This window comes from Colias eurytheme, chromosome 11 (assembly GCF_061535395.1).
Source record: "Colias eurytheme isolate Ceu_HAF_F1 chromosome 11, ilColEury1 Martin Lab GWU primary, whole genome shotgun sequence".
Taxonomy (NCBI): Eukaryota; Metazoa; Arthropoda; class Insecta; order Lepidoptera; family Pieridae; genus Colias; species Colias eurytheme.
The window spans coordinates 7,993,033-8,014,624 of NC_142990.1; the positions used below are offsets into that span (position 1 = coordinate 7,993,033).

A 21,592-nucleotide genomic window follows, 5' to 3' on the forward strand; every position below is an offset into this window, starting at 1 on the left:
TACCGACTTATATTTAGCCAGCCTTAAATCAGACTTGATGGAACTTCGAAATTGCTTTTGCTTATATTTTTTTTTATTTTTTTTTTATTGTAATAGGGGAGCGCTTATATGAAAATCTAAATTATGTAATAGTGGCAACGGATTATAGAGGTGACTCACGTATTTTTCCATTAATAATTTTAATTACGTCAGTAATAATTCAAAATTGTTTAGCTAGTCTAATATTTTAATTAGGTACAGTTGGATTAATTATCCTATGAACTTGCAGGTGAAACAATGTTGCAGTAGATCTTTTTTAACAAGCAGAATACCACCATCAGTATTCTGTAAACTGGGAATGCAATCATGTCAGTAATGAACTGACTGCCACTCGCATCACACACAAAAAAGTACTTTACATGCTGCTAACAATGCGACTGCGCGTTCCATGTATCTTTCCATAACAACAACTTTGTTAGGCGCGGAAACTTCGCTCGATCTTTGCAACATTCTATCTTATTTCACTATCGCTTTACATTCCAGATGAATGGATTTGTAGCGTATTTGTCATTCCAACCGACTGACTTGTGTTAAGCTCTATTATATAAAAAGTTAAAATATTGTTCAATGCACCTATGCATGTAACTTTAATCATACTTCGCAACGTAAAACCTGCATAAAACTCCATCGGATGACAGGGTTATTTCGACTTTAACAATCAAATATTTAGGATGACATTCGTTAGTATCACACTCAGGAGGACCGCGACCTAGACTTCAAGTATTTCGCTAGTCTATTAAAAGGGTAAAGCTCGCGAGACCGTTGTTGTATTTTGAAACATACGCCGGTGTATTTGAGTACATATTTGTTTTCTTTCCGCGGTCGAGTAAGAGGGCTTCCGACTAGCAACATTCCATCGCACAATGAGTAATTTAAAAATTCAAAACATTCGTCGACGCTTCGCGTACGAGAAGCGATCCTACGAGAGCGGCTTGGCAATTTATACTATCTGCTTACACAGTACACAACATCGACACATTTTCAATGGAAAACGACGTATGTCTACTGTATAACTTTGACGAAACCTCGAGCACGATATTACACTTAAAATTCTGTATTGAGTATTTTAAATACCTTAACGATAGAAAGAAGTTTTTTTGTATCGATTCACAAACTGAACACCACGAAAAGAAGCATAGTTTTTCAAAGCCAACCGCGTGTTTGATGCTAATTGATAAACATGCACTGACGCTCACGAACGTTCACTAGTGTGGGTACCTACTACTTGTAAATTAAATTCTGCCGACTCGCATATTCGAACTATTTTTGCGAGTACTGCGGCCGTGAATTTTCATTTTAAAATAATCAATTCAAATAATTTGAACAATTTTTCAATACGATGCTTTTGCAGTGCATTTACGCTCGTTAATCAAGCTACAAAATACATCGTTAATTACCCAATATCCAGTTGAAGTGAACGGATACAAAAGAATTTCGTAGAAATTGGAATTCCTACGCAATTCCTTTGTATTGAAATATTACCTATATTAATTAGCAACACTATTTTGTTTACGCTCACAGCGCATCGTACTTTATTTCACATACAATAATTTTGCACTAAAAATTGAAATGAGGTAGCTCGGTTTGTAATTCGCTGAGTGGATGAAATTGCTCGGAATAAAATACCTGGATACCTCTAAGAGAATATAAATCTTAAATTGATAGTGTGAAGTTACAGTTTACGGTTTCAGAAAATTATTTTCGTGACAGAAATTAAAGAATTCTGAGCTTTAAGTCAATAAAGTGAGTGTTTAAATTGGTTTGTGGTTGGATAATTCGGATTTTTCGCTGCATCGCGTAGTGGAAAGATATAAGTGTGAGGCGGCAAAAACTGTGCCGTAATTAGTCTTCCGACTCGAACCGTGAACAGACGTGAAGTCAAGTGCTACCGGCCGATGTACTGGGCTCTACTTATTCAAATGCGTGTTGCATTGAAATCACTAACATCGGTACAGCGCGAAATTTCCTGGTGCTATCTATCTGCGTACCGTACGCAGCTTTCGAATGTTATGAATTCTATACAATGTAATTTTAAAAATTCATATTTATACAAGGAATATTAAGGAAAAATTGATCAGGCAGGCATGCTCGACCGCGTATTCAATAATTACGATCATATAATTCAATAAAGTACATTGATGTTAGAGACAGTTACTGGAGATATTATGATCATGTATTAAAACTATTTTTTCTATATTAAGTATGAGAGTAACAACAAAAATAAACATAGAGCGGGTTCAGAGTATTTGGTCGGACCGTTTTAATAACCCTTCAGTAGAATTGTGTAAATGTATACTTATATAAAATGTGTACAAAAACGAATAATTCGTTACATTGATTAGAATCACAGTATGAAGTCTCTTGAATGAGCCCAAACCTCTTGGCGGGATGTAAGTACACGAGTTTTTTTGCTCTTAAAATTCACAAACTTGGAATACCGTAAATACAATTACGCTGAAGATATAAAGGGCTCTTATCTGCTTTGACCTTCCCTGATTTAATTCTATTACGTCTTTCAAAGTAAAGATTCATGTAATGAAAATATAAACGAATATATTTGATATTACAACCTAATATAATCACACTTAATGGCAATAGGACATTTGTATATTCCTTTTCATTCCAATCTGAATGGGATACAGAAATTGAGTGTATAGGAACTCAAGGAAAAAATGTTTACATGTAGTTACGAGAGTTGGAAAAGCGAAAAAAGCGGAGTAACTTTGCGGATTGCGAGTTTCGCTTTGATACTTTTGCAAGTATGAAAATCTTGTTGATTAACTCTTCGAGTCTTTTAAGATTGTACTTACAGTTTATTTTTTTGGTCTTACTAGGAAGAAACTTTATGACTGAATTTCATCATAAAATGCAAATGAAATGATAAAGAAATTAATTCGCAAATAAGTATTGAGTCTAGCTCCAGGATTTCTAAAGAAATATCGAATTTATTTGCATGAATTGTTTTTGATAATTAACATAATTTTTCCTAACTTATCACAATCTTAGTAGGGTAGGTATTGAAAGAAATTAAGAGGTATACAGATATTTATTTGATTTCACGTAGTAGTGTTATAAATTAAAAGTGCACGATAATATAAAAATTATATGACATTAAAACATAACATAACTGTGTAATTAATATCTAAAAATTACATAAGATAACTCAATTTAATTAATTAATATGTAAATAAATAAGTAGGTATATAATAAATGTAAACATATTTGTCAACTTACCGGGTCGGACGCTGTGTAGCGCCCGTTGCTGCACTCAAGTAGTGAAGATTCACTCACCTGAAAAGAAGATTTTTATTACATTTCATTCATACTTTCAATGTGTTTGCAAGCCTTAAACTTTCGTAGAGTCTTCACGATTGAAGAGCATGATTCAATTATATTATTCGTACGCCGTAAGCATTTTTCTCTTGGCTACATTATTGGGAGCATAATACAGTACATTCCGCAAATAAATTAGGTTATCCAATGGGACGTATAATAGAAAAATAATCTGGTATCTAATATTGGTCTAATTGTTAGTGCGTATAATCGTAAATCGGCTAAACCAGGGCTAAACAATAACAAGGCTAACTCGATATAGCGATAGCCTTTGTAAACGCGATATTTCAAGTGTGTAATGTTGCAGCTCACAATTCACAGGGCGGAGGGATACCACAATCTCCGCTTAACTTCATTATGTTAGCGAATTGCTAAACGTTCCATTGTTGGCCGGCTTCGTCTGTAGGCCCAGACTGTTACCCATGCAAATAGCTATCAAATTGTCTTGAGTATTCACGTTTCATTTGAACCTGGTGTCCGTCAATGGAGCACGAATATAAAGGATACATTTTGGAAGTCAAAGGTGAGATCTTTCACTGCTAATTAATCACTAATACGTTAAATGTCATTTTATCGATGCTTACAAGGGTGCTTAGTAGCAATTTATTGCAGTTAAGATTGCAGTAGTTTTTCTGAATTAAGTTTTACGATTTATATACAAATGACTTTTATATCCAAAAACGACATAATAATTCACGAAAATATTTCGAAAACGTTCATTATAATAAAAGCATTTTGTACGGACTATCTTTCTCCAAAACATATCAGTCAAAACTTGCGCCAGTACGCAGTGTTCACACTTGGCTATCGAGCTTAACAAGATCATAATTGATTATTAATAAGCTGATATACTTCGTCATAAATAAACATAACAGAATATTCGCTTTGCGAGAAGCATTATAACAAAATAATATTTCGATAACATGAAAACCGAGTCTATCACGGTCGTAGTGTAGAGGGTAAATGATTTTGCATTAATAGCCGTTCCACACACAAAGACCGCCAGGAGAATGGAATCTAAACCCATTATATATTGGCGCTGTATGCTATTGAAACCAGATTCACTCACTATACCTTGATCTGTGAATAGCTATTCCAGAAAATACATACATATAGTAGATATGTGGCGCACAACGTGTACACAAATACGGATGCGATTTCCTAAAATCCACCGATGACGTTTCTGCGTAATTTTAATAATCAAGCGCTTGTGATCATATTATCAACTAGCTGTTGCCCGCGACTTCGTCCGCGATTAGGTCGTTTTTCGTCATTCGTCGTTTAAAAAAAATACGTGACACTTTATTTTTGAATGTTCTTAATTATTGTCTCTTATAAAATTTAACTACTTACATTAAAATTGAACACTCTGATAAGAAAATCTTAAAATCTAAAGAAAACATGAATGAATGTGATTTAAATTCTACATTACTTAGTATCAAAATATAATAATCTAAATTAAATGTAGATTAACAGTTTGAGCACACCATTATAGAATATGTATTATGTACTTAAGTATTAAATTACGTTAGTTAACATAGTAACTTTACTAAAAACACGATGACTTTCTTTTGCGCTCGGTACCACAAACTAAGCATGTTTGTGGTAAGTGGCCCGCGTGACGCGTCACTTGACTCCCCGCGAGTTCCCCTCCGTTGCTATGCGAAAATTTTAGGAAAAATTTGTAATACTGTGGCCTGGGCGTTATAACACGTCCAGGGATTTCCTGAGTGCCGATATCACCATCTTGAGGAAAAGCTTCTAATGTCGATTTAAAACTGCATACATACGAATTAACCTGTTCTAAAATTGTGAAATGAGTTCAGTTTTAAATTTGAGAAATATTGATTTCTTGTATTCCACTATTCGTTGTAGTCGAATACAAAATATACCTATTTAAACAAACTTAGGTTGGCCTACAGGCAAAAGGGATCCTATCAAATGGTAAACTTGACCTTGTATCTTAAAAGTAAGCATGAACGGACCTTCTGATAATTATTGAGCACCAAAGGATCATTTGAAACGCGCTACTATAAGAGCGAATATTGTCTAATAACAGTTTACATTGCACAGTATGTTCCTCTAAAAGTAGTGATTTCAAAGGTTCCGGTGTATCTTCAAATGAAAGCCGACTCCTTACTACACTTTAAAGCATTACAAAAAGAACATACTACGCCTTTACAGAAGATGATCTGTAATCAATTGTGAGGTTATAAGCAAACCCACTTTTATATTTGTCAGACCACACCACCGAATTCGTAGATTGTTTACCTCAAGTCATTAAGACTATGACGAAATCTCTCTGCAGTAAGACGGGCCTCTCGCTATTCGTCCGTTTCCAGAGACCGAATAGTTTCAATTCTTAATCTTTCATTAAACAAACTTATTAATCGTTCTTGTCTCATATAATTGTAATATTCGCGTCCCTACTCTAGTCATTGCTTATACTCATGTTCATCTTCAAGAGATCGAATAATATTATGATGCACCCTATCATTTGTCAAACGGTCTTCATATTGAGTAAAGTTTCAGATTCTCGAGATAAAATATGACTGTCGTGATCAGTAGTGAGACGTAATTCCCTCTCAGTGAGGGTTTCGGTCTCACGGGATAGTACAATATGCCGTTTGCGATCAGCTGTGAGACGTCATACCCTCTCAGTGAAGGTTTCGGTCTCACGGGATAGTAGGGGAGATCGGGTTTGGTTGTCTCACGGGTTGGTTGTCACAGCGGTCTTAACACAAAACTGAACTATCGAATAAGTCTGTTGAACAGCGTGGCAAGAGCGATACAACGCTGTCCCCACTTCGCGTCGGACCGCCCCGATCTGCCGTGAGGGCCTCACACGTGTTTATTGTTTTCGCACAGATTTTTTATGATATGAGGACCGAATATGCTCCTCATAACATCACTTTTTGTGAACGAAACGACAGCGCGGTTTAATTTAATGCCAACACCATTAGAAAAAAGGATTATTATTAATTGTGAAAAAATATCATGATTTACATACATTTATTAACACTCTTTTAACATAAAATATAAGTCTGTGAGTGTGTAAAAATAAATCCAGCTAATTACACATCAAACTTATGTTTATAATTAGGTATACGACATGAAAATATACATTAGTTACCAAGCAATAATAATACAGATAAGCAGTGGCGGCTCAGTGGTGAGACCTCGGACTTCGAATCGATAAGTCCAGGGTTCGAGACCAGGCGAGCGCGCAGGAAATAAATTGATTTTTCAATTTATCTGCGCATGTTGTAACATCACCACTGCTCGAACGGTGAAGGAAAACATCGTGAGGAAACCGACATGTCGAAGAATTAAAAAGTTCGATGACATGTGTCATCCGCCAACGCGCACTTGGCCAGCGTGGTGGATTATGGCCTGTACCCTCATAGGAGGCCCGTGTCCCAGCAGTGGGAACGTATATGGGCTGATGATGATGAATAATACAGATAAATACTGAACATATGTAGGTATAATAGATATTAAGTAGTATTAGTTAAAATATACTTTGACTGTTAGTCAAAGTATATTTTTACTAACAGCATGTAAATGAAGAAGAAATAATAATTACCAACGAACTAACCTTTTCTATAATACTTAACACGGCACATTTTTCAAATTATCTTGCTCAAATCTGCTCAAAAATTTGAGGGTTTTGTTGGAACTTTAATATGTCAAAACTATGATATATCTAAACTACGATACAACTTGCTTGCGGAAATGCTCATTACAATTGTGAATCTAAAGAATAACTAACAACATACTATTCAATTTTATTGAGCTGATGAATATCTTTTGCCTGGAAGAAATCACCGTCGCCTAATAAATATACTGTGTTTTCTTATAAAACCGTTACATAATTTATTTTATCTACTTAAATAATGAAAATGATATTATATTTATAAAATATAAAACATATTATGTAAAATGATTAAAAATAAATAAATGAAGCAACTACGATTCAAAGAAAACATCTTTTTTAGTGTTAAAATGCTCTTAGCAATCCTGGATGATGAACTGTATCATGTACTCTGATCCCAGTACGGTCGGTACCTCGATAGCCATAACGATAAATATTATAATCAGATAACCGCAAAGTCAAAATAAAAACATTACTTGTACAGTTGTGAGTGCAAAATTTACGTTTCATTTGGAATAACATTTTTTTCGGTACTAAAACGTAGTCGTTTGATATGTGGTTGGCTGCCCCTCCTCTCCTTCCTGAAAAATATCCTCCAAAATTTCCCGAGATACTTCCAATGATTGAACCATTGGACGTTGGACATTAACTTCAGTCAAAAATTGACGAAGCGGATGATTACTAATTTCCACTTAATCCTCGCAGCTACTATCTTTACCATCAAATCATCAATTTTCAAGTGGTGTTGTAAAAATATCAGCAGAAATCGTCTTCCAAAGGCGATATAATTTTATGAGCATTGAATCAGTAAATAACAAAATCAAAAGTTAACTGTAAATCTATAAAAAAAGCTACTTACAAATAAAATTTTATCAAAAACTACTGTTCCCAATGCACCTCAAAATAATAAAAGAATTCATCATTTTATTATTTCATTCTAAAAGTGTAATATAATACCTACCAACAAAAACATGAATGGGGTTTCTTTAGAGAACTGCCGCACGTATTATAGGTTTTTTGTGGGGGGGGTATGGGGGGGAGGAGGGGGGGACCCTCCCACCAAAAGGGGAAAGTTAGGAAACCAATAGTTTTGGAGAAAAATCAATTTTCCTATTCTAACCTCAAAATGTATGGAATTGGTGTAACAAAAATTTTACGATACATAAATAAAATACAAACAAGTTGTGAAAACCTACGTAGTTTTTTTTATTTGAGTGGAAATCGCCCTAAAGTCGCTTCTGGCACTCGCCGGCCGCTGCCGCGGCACGCTCGCTTCGCTCGCTCGGCTCGTGCGGCAGTTCAAATGTTAACCTAATACGCTCGTCGCTTCGCTCCTCGCTACCTATTTGAATACTAAAAGTAAAAGTTTAATAGTTTTTAACCTACGTAATTTTTTTTAAGCTATTGCATAGCTTCTATCGCGGGCCTTGAGCGCGGGGACCGAATCCAGAAATTGCGTAACGAAAAACCTCACGCTCCCCACTCCGACGGGCACGGAGGTGTGGCTTGAACGCATGCTATGCAATAGCTTTGCCGCGGCAGTCCCCGAGTGCCACACGTCTTTTTTGTTTGAGTGGGAATCGCCCTAAAGTCGCTTCTGGCACTCGCCGGCCGCTGCCGCGGCACGCTCGCTTCGCTCGCTCGGCTCGTGCGGCAGTTCAAGAGTTAACCTAACACGCTCGTCGCTTCGCTCCTCGCTACCTATTTGGATATTAAAAATAAAAGTTTAATAGTTTTTTAACCTACCTATGTAGATTTTTTTTGTTCGAGTAGGAATCGCCCTAAAGTCGCTTTTGGCACTCGCCGGCCGCAGCGTAAAGTCACAGTACAGTGAAATGGAACATCTTGGTCCGCTTTTTTTGCACAACAAAACGGATAAATGCACTTTTTTCGCACAAAAAATTATTAACTTTAAAAATTTATAACTAAAAAACTACAAGTTTCCTAACGATAATATTTTGGAATTACAATCTTACATTACCTAGCTAACTAAAAATATAAATATTTCCAACAAATTCGTGCGGCAGTTAACTAAAGCCAACCCACATGAATTGCTATCATTATAAAAAATAAATACCTAAGTATAAGGTATAAGTAACAACTTACTTTTTGTGGGAACGCATGATGGTGAAAATTCACAAAACACGAAGATTGCATTTGATATTTTTGGTTTTATGGCATTCAATTGCTTTATAAATATCACTACATAGTATAAAAAAAGTCGCTTTCTCTGTCCCTATGTCCCTTTTTATGCTTAAATCTTTAAAACTTCGCAACGGATTTTGTTTTTTTAATAGATAGACTGATTCAAGAGGAAGGTTTTAGTATATAATTTATTAGGTTTTAGACAAAGCGGACGAACCCGCGGGCGGTAAGCTAGTAAATTTATAAAATACGAAGATTTTTAAAATTGTAACTAATGAACGCAATCAATATTAGATTAACTGTAGATAATGGTGTCTAGTTTTACTTAAAATAATAAACATCTACCCTCACTTTAAAAAAATGTAGTATATTTATTATTTACACGAAATATACCTTATAGGGAAGGGAAGATATGGGCTAAAGAGTTAAATAAATAACATAATTGTATTTAAATTATTAATTTCCAACTGTGTATTCAGTAGTGTTAACATCTAAATTGATTTGATTTTTACGAAATCTCATAGATGGCGCTGTTACAAAATTAACATTATACAACTTACATTCTTTCAACTATGTTTCTCTTCCCAAGTTACTTAAATGGCATAATTTTTATAGTGTCAATCTAGATATTGTCAAACAACATTTATATATGCGTCATTTGATTATTAATTTCCAATAGTTAACGTGTGTTTGATTTTTCTAACACTTCATAGATGGCGCTGTTTCAAATTTGTCTTTATACTGCTAAGATTCATTTAACTGTTTCTCTTCCCAAATTACGTAAATGACATAGTTTTTATTTTGTAAAGCTAGATAATAGCATGGCTTACTCGAAACCAACATTTAAACATGAGTCTTTAGATTGTACGCTGTCGTAGTACACGGAATATGTAAGAAAAATAAAGGCTCACAGCTCCTCCCCCGAAGGTGATATCATGATAAAATGTTTAAACTATCCTCACTCGACCTCTTAGGAATATTCATGCAAAATTTGAAGTAAATCTATGCAGTACTTTTCGAGATTAGCTCGGTCAAACATACAGACAAACAGACAAACAGACAAACAGACAAACAGACAAAAATTCTAAAAACTATATTTTTGGCTTCTATATCGATTATAGATCATGGATTATGTATTCTTTTAAAAAAATATTCAATGTACAGTTTTGACTTTCCTACGATTTTATTATATGTATAGATTATTTATCATGAATTATTCCGCGAAGTATATGTTTTGTATTTTGAAAAATTAATACCGGATGAAACACGATAATATTGTGTAAATCTTTTTAAGACTGTTTATATTCTGTATTGAACTTCTTTTGAATTTTATTTTTAGACAAATTTTGTAAATTGTATAAAATTATACTAATTTGTTGAAATAATGAGACGTAATCGTGTAATATGAAGATAGTAAAGAATCTCTTTGGTATAATATTATACCTGCTGGATTATTTTTTTACTTCAAGAACTATAAAAAGATAAACTTTATTTGCACTATACGTACGTCTATACCTAGGTAAAATTTAAAACATACAAATAATATTACTGTCAAGCATAATTTTACTATTAGTTCAAACATAACCTAAGCATTCTAAAAACACGGTAAACAAAATAACGTTTAAAATGGTAAACGTATATCGAATTGGCCTCATTCCATTACTGATCAGGTCGTTACTTTCAATGCGTTTGTTGGTATATTAATCCTATGCATACGGTCGTATCCTACCTTAATCTCATCAATTCGAGGCACGTCGGATGTTTATTAACATATCGACCATAAACCGCGATTTTTTTCCATGTACCTCTACGTAGAGACGGCTTTTCAGCGTTACTTTTTTGCTTTCACTTTATGCAATCCGGTTTGTCGTTTTTTAAAAACAAAGAATGATTTAGAACACACGGAATAGCCTTTTTTTGTTATGATGCACGAATCATACCTGATTTGGGTGTTACGATTTAACGTTAGGTATTTTTTCAAGGATAATAATTTACTAAATGCTTATAAGGTTTACTATTGACATTCTCAGTATGTACACATTATTTAAATATGTGGTGAGAAAAGAAAAATGTGTTAGTATCACATCTTTAAACAACATTAACAAATAGAGATGTTAATGAGTATTAAACAGCAAAGGTTTATAAAACTTATCAACTCATTATCACCGAGATTAATATTTCACTAAAAGATGTTAAACGAAAACGATGAATAAATAGCCAAGGAATGAAGACGTAAATAAAAATAAGCAGACCGATCTCCCGGTATGAATAACGTAACGATGTGATTTCAATGTTTATATAATAGAGTGTTTGTTTAGCACACGGAGGTATTCGAAGACTGGATTCCCAGCGAATCGATGTGCTAGTCCTCTTTCATATCTGCAAATACGAGGAAATGAAAATAAATAGAAATATACACGCAGCTTCACACAAAGTGAAATAAAGCTGCCCCAACAAAGCGGAAGAGGGGACAAAAGATTAATTGAAAATCGATACGAGGACAGCGATAAATAAATAAATAACAGCTCACCTCTAATCTATCAAAACAGGTTTGCAGGCGAATATACGTTTTTGTTAGTCATCGCACTGATAACTGCGAATTATTGACATTCTACTTATTTCGCGCTGAGCCTCACGCTCATCCTTTGATGGAACATGAATCTGCTTAAAAATGAACCATTCTCGTCCACAGAGTATCGGTTACATTTCCATTCACAATCCGAGCAAAAGGAGATTTGATAAATGAATCGTGAAACCAATTAAATCGATATTATGTTACGGAAATGCAGAACAATAGTCGGTGGTTTATTCGAAAGCCATTAGCGAAGTAGCTTCAATTATTCGACAATTAATGATTTTATGATAAAAATCTATGCTCGGAATTTAATAACTCCCTCCCGATACGGATATATTTTTGAATAAAATGGATTTTAATTCCTAGCTCGCATTCTTTAGCTTCCATTTTAAATTTCCATTAACAACGTTACACAACAAAACCGTATGTAAATATTAATATTTTAAATATTTTAAAACACATACCGTGTTTTAAAATATTGCATCGTTATTTCAATATTACTGAAGGTATTATTTATTTCATTTTCTGTATAGATTAAATTGTTTTGGATACGAATGAATAAAATTAATGAATTCAAATAACTTTGAGTAAATATGCTGTTAAATATTTTAGAATTTTGTTGTAGAAAGAAATTGAGAACAATTGACACGAAGCGCGAATTTTAATTAGCTCTAATCTGATACAAAACCACTGAAAAGGATACAATCAAGGGTGCAAGACGGGTACTAAATCAAAACAAACTTTGGACGGGATCCCTTTTACTAACTTTCTAAATAACGGAGAACAATCTTTTTCATTAAAAATCTCCATGAGCTTGATTATTAGGGAAGTAAAACGCCTCCGGAGAGCCGCGAGTTTAGCGAATAGGTACTCGATTTCCGCGAGGTCAAACTTGGGAATGTTAACAGATAATTACTCACAAGTTTGAGCTAGCACGAGACATTTAGCAGATGCTTTATTCGGGAGAGCGCGGCCGCGAGCGCTCTCTGAATGATAATGAGCTCCATGTGCACGGAATTATATCCCTTTATGCAAAGACATAGGCTTTGATTTCGCGTGGATTACACTTACGGTCGGGTCGAAGGGGTTGGCCCGTTAACACGTTGGGATTCGTGTCCAAAGTTAATTAGATTAGGTCTCAACAATCGCAAAATATTAGAAAAACAATTTTCATAACGTATTCCATTTGTTCATTTCGTTGCACTTAATTGGAAAGCGCTGGATTTAACAATACATACATCCAATAAAGGTCAAAGTTTCATTTCAATGAATTGACAAACAAATATTCTAAAAGAATACTTTCCCTTTATTTTGAGCAACAAATTTGTTTTCATTTTGTCATATTATGTTTACATTTAGTTAATTAAAATTTATCAATATAATTAATATACCATAGGTATTTATTAAAATACCCCAAAGGATATAATTGATTTAAAGACCGAACAAACGCGGATTCCAGACAATTGCAATAAATGTTCGCTCTATTTCAACATCAAAACAAATCTACATTTCAACCGCACAATTTATATTTTAGAAACAATCTCAGTAAAATTAGCCCGAGATTGTCCATTCGAGTATGTCTGCTTCATCGCTAAGATACAAGCAATTTACATGAGTTGTTACCATCATACATCCTTCCGTGCGTCACAGCCCAATTAATTTTATACGGAAACGGATATATGAGCAAGGAGCAAATGACTCCACACGTATTACTTACGTATACTATATTATGAATAATATTAGCCGCAGAATTGCTTTTTTGCATAAAGAATATTGTAGATTTTAGGAGCTTAAGACGAGTATTTGGTTAACCTAAATATTGAAAAGGTAATATAATTGAAGCAACTTTTTGTCGCGTCCGCGTTAAAATGTAGAAGCCCTTCTGGCTAACATTGAGAAACACCACACAAAACAAAAAAAAGCAACTTTTTGTAAAAAAATTGTGTAATCCATATTAATATTATAAATGGGAAAATATCTCCGTCTGTCTTTTAGTTATTTGGCGTAACGATAATTATTTAATACCTCTCGTAATCCGATTAATAAGCGTTAAAAATTCACACGAACAGAAAGAGCTTTCGCGCCTTAATTTGGAATTGACGCCGAAAGTTCTTCCAAATCAATGTCTCACTTTTCTTGCATACTTCCAAATAAAACAATCACTAAGTTTGTTCAGTATTTGTTCTGTTCATACATACTGTATGTGAGTGTATAAGGTTGATTAATTCAGTAGGCAGCGGAAGGGCATGAGGTCGCTGCATTGGTTGCATTATGCAGTGATTCCACATGCGCTGCATACAAAGATGAATTACGTAATAATTTGCCGTTAGTTTACAAGACATCGGTAATAGATATAGCATGTGTTAATACAAACGAGAAGTATGCTACAGTTGGAAAATTGTTTTAGAGCATTTTAAATTCAAAATACAAAATGCTATACATATTATATGAAAATAAGTTAAGAAAAAAGACACACACGGGTTAGAAATGAAACTTCATTGGCAAGATTCAAAGATACGACGTTATTGCCATGATACGACCATGAAATTTTACTCTCAGTTCGCCTGAAGAAGTTTCACTTCAATATTTGTAAATTTTCAGCCGTAATTACCTACTTATCAACGTAAAGAAATTTCATATATTTGAAGGAAGGATATAATAAAATGCAAAAGACAACATTGTTTACGGATGCTTAATGTACGAATATCGGGTTACACGTCTGCGTTTATTGGAATCCACTTTACATCGCTGCTAATTAATTTTTAATTAATTTACATGTTCTTCTCCTTAATAAATTGTAACATAATTATTTTACTTCGCAATAAGTGCTTTACAAGGAGCATTCCAATCAATCACTCGTAAAAAGGAATCACCAAATCCGCTTAACATTTCCAGGAAATGTCTCTTAACATAGACCTACTTAAGTATTAAAACAAAATTGGAATTTCCTGCATTATTTTCACAAATAAAATAGTTCTTGACTACAGTTTCCACATGTAATAGATATATTCAATCTAATTGCCACTACGCACGGCGCGCGCCTCTGTTCAGTATCAAAATGCGGCTTCCCACATTACAACTACTTTTAAAACATAATAAGAGCACAAAAAGAGAACGCCTGGTATTTTTCACTCGGCAAAAGCTTTAGTAGTAAATCACGAGCCACTCGCAACGCTTATAGGAACGAGGTTTATTTTAAAATGTAAACTTTTCAGCAATAATACTACAGTTTAGTGTTAGTAAATCAATAAATGTCTATGATAATGGTAGTTTTTGATGGGTCGTTGCCAAACAAAGCGGTTGCAATTGTTTAATATTATTATATAAGAAGGTTATGAGATTTCGGGGACTTTTAAGTCGTCTGCAGTGCTTTTGTGAAATGTGTTTCACATGTGATTTGGATGATCCGTCTTTAAAGAAGAAGTTCCTATTAGTATTACAGGTTTGTACCTATATGTTTTCTTTACATTCGGCCTTGAGTTTTTAGTATTGGTAAAATATACAAATAGGGTGAAGTAATGTTTCTTATTCTAATGTTTCCTAATTTTGTCAAGTCGCTTTAGAAAACCCTATTGAATTTCTTATCGAATAAAGCTTTCCTTTATTCGAAAGTCTAATTAGCTAACTTAATACAAAGTCGGTTATTATAATCTATTAAATCGAGTAAAGCTTTCAAAATTCATCATAACAATTTAACTCTTTGTTAAGCTGCAAATAGTTACTAAAACTTCCGCCAAGAAATAACATTAAGGACATTAAATTTTAATTTGCTTACTCACGACAACCTCTGCCTTTTGTTACTTATAAACTTTAAATAGTGAGGGAGAATATGCGGCTTTTATCTGCTCGCTTTTGTCATATCTTGTACAAGTTACATTTTCTTTGAAGTTAGTGCGTCATATCTACATTAAATCTTTTGCCTTATTCAAACAGTTTACATTAAAATAAACTAAACTTCTTGCACGTATTTCCGAGCTTATTACGTCCATTGTTAAATTTTATTTCCATCATTTAACTGCGATAGATAATGACGATTTTCAAAATCATTATTCACGCACGGATTCGCAAAATGCAATTTACAATAAATTACGTTGATATTAATAAGTAGGTAGGTTAAGGGTTGGAAATAATGGCGGGACCATTCATCGTCAGATAAATTGCGAGTGGAGACAGTGTATTGAGATTACGTGCTCCAATATCCGGAATAAGTCCTCTTTGATTCATTCCTTGATAAATCGCTAAACTGGTCGGACGACTCGTTGCTCGACAGCGTGTGTGAAAAACTTTTGGACAAATGACATGAAATTATAAACACGTTCTTGAGGAGTCGCTAACAGTGAAGAGAAAATTGTCGCAATTTGTGGACAAACTTAGCCGAAAAGATTCGTGAATAAAACACCACGTCTTTGTTCCACTAATGCACGATTAACAACCCATTTGACTGTCTTTTAACTTCCTATCCGCATTTTAACATAATTCAAATAATAATGCTTATTCTAAATAAATTTTACAAAGTATACGTTGTTCATATTTATTATTTGTTCAAGATTCCTGTGTAGTGTACAATAAACTCTCAGCCAATAATAAACAATTCAAATTTTCGCAGAGCATATATTATTTCTAAGAACAAGGAAAAAGAATGTTAAAATAAAACGAAATTCTGAGCTATTTGATAGAAATCTTAAGGCTTTCTAGTTTTATAAGTTTGTAATAGATCACAATTTCGGTCTCTCGATAAATCCTAACACTTAGTCGTTACATGTGAAATTTACGAGTTTCTCTCAGGAATCTTCTTAATAATTTTGTAAGCGAATGTTCGTTATATACGGAGTAAAGTGGGAAAGAAATTATTTTTGCAATTTTCTTTAACCGAATTTTAATGTATTTTGTACCTATAATTATAATCTCTAATTCGCTTAGTTTTTTCTCAGTGACATAGAAGAAACGAGATACCGTAGGTTGTAGGTTTCATTGTTTGTTTGTATCTACTTTTGAGAAGTGATAAATAATAAATAATGAAACCTGAAGGGCGTCTAGTTGAATGAATTTCTTTAATATTTTTTGTACACTTACTTATATATACAATGTTCGTAAATGATATATAATGTGATATGTGTAACCATATATTTTAACTTCTAAAGTAGTTAATTTAATTTTCGTTTTATTTATATTAATATTATCCAAAATGAGGTTAAAGTCACAAATCCCAACCAAAACAAATCTTCTACAATGCGGTAATAATTATTGAAATAATTTCAGTATGTAATTAATCAATTATCTCGCCACTGAAAGCAATAAAAAGGTGAATGTCATTGATTCACAACAAAGCCCGATCAATTGTTGAAGCAAACAATATTGGGCGTTGAAGGATCAAATTAACATTCCTCAGTCGATTTAACAGATTAACGCCAATCTCGCTAACGCAGGTATTCTACGAACGCGACCGAACTGCAAAACTGGGAGCAGACCTTAACACTTAATCCTCACTAAACTATTACACTACATAAATTTATTCAGTACAGATCGCTAATACATCAGATAAACTTCGTCTTCAACAATGTGAGATAAGACACGGAATGCGGACGAATATCGACCTTATTGCTATCGAGCAAAGTTAAGGTATATAGTGTCGGTGGGTCGGAGGAAAACTTTAACTGTCAGGCTCATTACTAAGTTGACTGGTACTTACCGCGGATCGCAAACTGTGCTTTGATCTTTATAGCGGCTAATTAATTGAACTAGCAAAGATTAAACCACTGTATTGACAGGTGACGATGTACACGAACTTATAATGTAATTAAGGCGTGTGTAATTATCACTTTGTTACTGTGATACAATTAAGTTTGTTTGTACCGAAAGCTTTTAAGTCTTTTAACAATTGTAGAATTTAAAATTCATACTCGCTATTGTGTTTTACAGTTAACTAGTTTACGCCTAGATTTTGCCTGGGCTTAGCCAAAAATATTGTAGCTTTCCACCGGTAAAAGAAAAATCCTATAAGAAGTTTTTTTAAGTTTATCCAACCAAACAACCAAAACAAATCAAATCTTTTCACTTCAAATTAATACTAGTAGAGATTTCTAAAATAATATGAAGCTATTAACTCGGAATACCTGGCCTAATCAGATATTAATAGACTTCAACGTACCGTTATGTTAGCTTTGGATAAAAATAGTATATATAGTAATAATAAACTGGTCTAAAATAAACATAGCGTCCGTTTTGAAGATTTTTCTTATTTTTACTATAATCATAATAACTATATCTTTATATATGTTTTATATTAAAAAAAAGACGGGTTGCACTCCGGGAGTGCCGGCAGAAGTGAAAACTTGATTATTAACGTTCAGCATGTTTGATATTTTGGAATGGTATCCGTCTTACGCATGGAATATATAAGGGCTAAAAAAAAAAACATCCGTCTTACGCTTTTTTGATCAGGCCACGTGTCCTGACGCGAGTTAAAGATTTTATACCCAATGCCGCTAAAGAAGTTTTCACTTCAAAAATATTGTATAATAAGTCAGTAATGATAAAATAATTACTTTTAGTATGTATAGGTATTGTAACATATATGATATATCAGACCGATCAGATTAATATGAAAATGTTTAAGAGTTTTTATCACCAGTGTAAACTGCAGTTCGCATTCATTGTAGTTTTTAGGATCAACAGTCGTAAATATTTTGTATTATGCCAGCCCATATAAATGTAAATACGCAATAAAAATATGTTTTTATGAAATTACACAAAAGCGCATTGCTACGAACCATTATGAAATGGGCAATATTTTCGGTCAGGTGTTCGCAGAGTGCGCGTAAAACCAACGGGACATTTTAAAATTTTAAACTGTAACTATATATGTTCTACGCACTATTTAGTAAAGCGTTTGCTCTGCTGTAAATATCTGTTAATATTAGTCTGCGTTAAGGCGATTATGTTCAAATTAATTAAGTTTATCGCTAACCCGTGTCATTCGATAGACAATTAACGATTCTAAAACGTAACCGTGTAACGTCCGCGAGGGCCTGTTCGTCCCGCCGTATTCTATTACCTAACCAAACAATTGGGAAATGCCGATAAGTAAATGCTAGTTTGGCAAATCCGCCCTTAAAAGATACGGCGGCGATTAGACATTATACTATCATCTTTATTGTTGTCTGAGAATTTGACCTTTGTAAATATTTAGAAATCTTTTACTCTTGATAGATGCGATTTTTAAGTTTGTGTATAGTCGTTTTATTTAATGATTAAAGTCTTTAATTATTATTAAATTTACACATTCAGTTATCAACCTAAGTTAATAATTATATACATAGAAACTGAACATGTTACTGGTCAGCAGTATGCTAAATTCGAGTAACTCGCTACCACCTTGTGCAACTCGAGCTTACGAATGTTTGCACGAAGCTTTGCTACTAATGCTTGAACTCCGATCTTACATCACGATATTCCTTACTGAACATCTCCGGTGCATGCGTATTTGATAGAGTTGGGTATCTGCTATTATTATGTTGTTACGTTATAGGTAATAAAATTATTACGTGGAAATTATTAGCATGAAACGCAAATTAGGAAACATTTCTGTCTCCTCTATTTTAATTAAAACTTAAAAGCTCAATCTCATTCATATAAAAGCGAAACTAACCTCCGAATTCTAGACCAATTACCTAAGTACTAATGTTCATATAACTAGAAAATAAATCAATATACATATTCCAAAAGTGTGGAAAAAATGGTCCTATAAAATTTCAATTGACTACATAAAACGTGGGGCGTTGAATTATATCCTAAACCTTCACTCGAGTTTCAGGCCCATTTAAGAGCTGATAATGATGTCGTGGTTATAACTCATAACTCAGATGGAATTGAAACCCAGAATCTTGGTCGTGTCAAGATAATAATCGATGTTGATACTACTGTTATACAAACGGTGCAAAAATGCTTCGACGGATAGTACTTATATTATTCGTAAAATATATAAATATACCTTAAAGTATTTTAATTTTTTTTATTGGATCTGGTTAAAGATAAACTAATCACATATTTATGCTACGTATTATCATCAACACCCATAAGTGACTATAAAATAATTGTATAAACTATCGAATATATTTTGCTTAATAAAAAAAGAGTTATCATTTTTGAATATTTTTGTAATTGCCTATTGTCACTCATCATTAAAAACTTTGGTGACATTAATGATTTTTTATATGTAATTTCAACAAACTTTCGTGTCAAGGACATAAACATAGTTAAATACAATAACAGCTATCTAAAGTAAAATCAATATGTTTTATGTTTCGGAGGTTATCGCTTCACTTTATCGAATCATCCAGTGACAAGCTTTCGAGTTGATCCCGATAACACACCTGATTAGAGATAATGGTTTAATGTCAACAAAACTACAACGAAATCTTTGTTCTTTTCATTGTTTTATTTGATTGGAAATTAGCTTCAAATACAACCAAGCTGTATAAAAAATCTTAATCTTAATACTATTATAAAGGCGAAAGTTTGTAAGTATGGATGTATAATGTATATGGATGTATGAATGTATGGATGTTTGTTACTCTTTCACGTAAAAACTACTGAACCGATTACAATGAAATTTAGCACACATATAGAGGGTAACTTGGATTAACACATAGGATAGGTTTTATCCCGGAAATCCCACGGGAACGGGAACTATGCGGGTTTTCCTTTGAAAACGCGGGCGAAGCCGCGGGCGGAAATCTAGTGTAATATATTATGATCAAGAATTTTGAGAAACACATGAATAGATGCGATGCACTGCAAAAGAAAACCTTTAAAATTTTCGTTTAGTACGCAAAATAATAAACCTTAAAAGTTTGTTAAACTAGCTTTCCACCCGCGGCATCGCCCGCGCAGTCAAAGAAAAATCCGCATAGTTCCCGTTCCCGTGGGATTTTCGGGATAAAACATATCCTATGTCCTTTCTCGGGTATCAAAATATCTCTATACCAAATTTCATGCAAATTAGTTCAGTAGTTAAGGCGTGATTGAGTAACAGACAGACAGACAGAGTTACTTTCGCATTTATAATATTAGTATGGATTAAATGGAACCGGAGTTACCCCTTCATTGTCGTGTCCTTTCTTCAATCCAAAATTTCCTCATCATTATTAGTGAAGATACCTTATAAAAATTACTTGAAATAAGCATTGTCTTTATCACAGAAGGCATATATTTATCTCAATATCAGTCCCAAACCGTAAAAAACCCATTGAAACAACACATTTTTGTAACCATAACCATATACGAACGTTAAAAATACACGGTAGAAAAACAATTGCAGAAACAGCAGCGTCACGGGCGGTAATCGACACCTGTGACAATTAATGCCCGCTGCACGCACCACTTTCATTACACTACAGTTTGTATTCCGATACATATCTTTATTGTAAGCTTTGCTTTATGTTTTTATTCACTGAAAAACATTCTATATTGCAATATTTCAGCCATCGATAGGTTTGTGTCTTTGTTAATTACGCGGGCTGTTGCCAATTGTTTATTTAAATTTCTGGGAATAAAATGCACTACAAGTACATGTTTCATCAATTTAAATATAGTAAATATGATAGACGTTGATATTGACGTTTTTATAACCATTGAGATGTGATTAGAAAGAAAGAAAGAAAAAAAAACATTTATTTATACATGTAGGTATGAATTTAACAATCGTATCTCTATGAAAATAACATTTAACAATCAGTGACCTAATTTTTAACCATTGCCTAATTTTCACTGAAATCGGCATAAAATAAGCGACACTAAAAGAAACGATGATAAAGCTATTTTAGTAGACTCTAAATATGAGCGGC

At 33.6% G+C, this 21,592-nt stretch overlaps 1 protein-coding gene across 4 annotated transcripts in view; it reads right to left on the minus strand.

The window, feature by feature from the left end:
* The window catches only part of heph (polypyrimidine tract-binding protein 1 heph), a 348,701-nt gene that overhangs the window by 107,854 nt on the left and 219,255 nt on the right, over positions 1-21,592 (minus strand). For 2 of the 4 annotated variants that reach the window (XM_090107155.1, XM_090107153.1), the window contains one exon: positions 3,274-3,330. The exons of the other annotated variants lie outside the window; for them this stretch is intronic. In XM_090107155.1, coding sequence (XP_089963281.1) covers positions 3,274-3,330 — 57 coding nt within the window. Of the gene's footprint in view, positions 1-3,273; positions 3,331-21,592 lie in introns of those variants that run through there. 4 annotated transcript variants of the gene reach the window in all.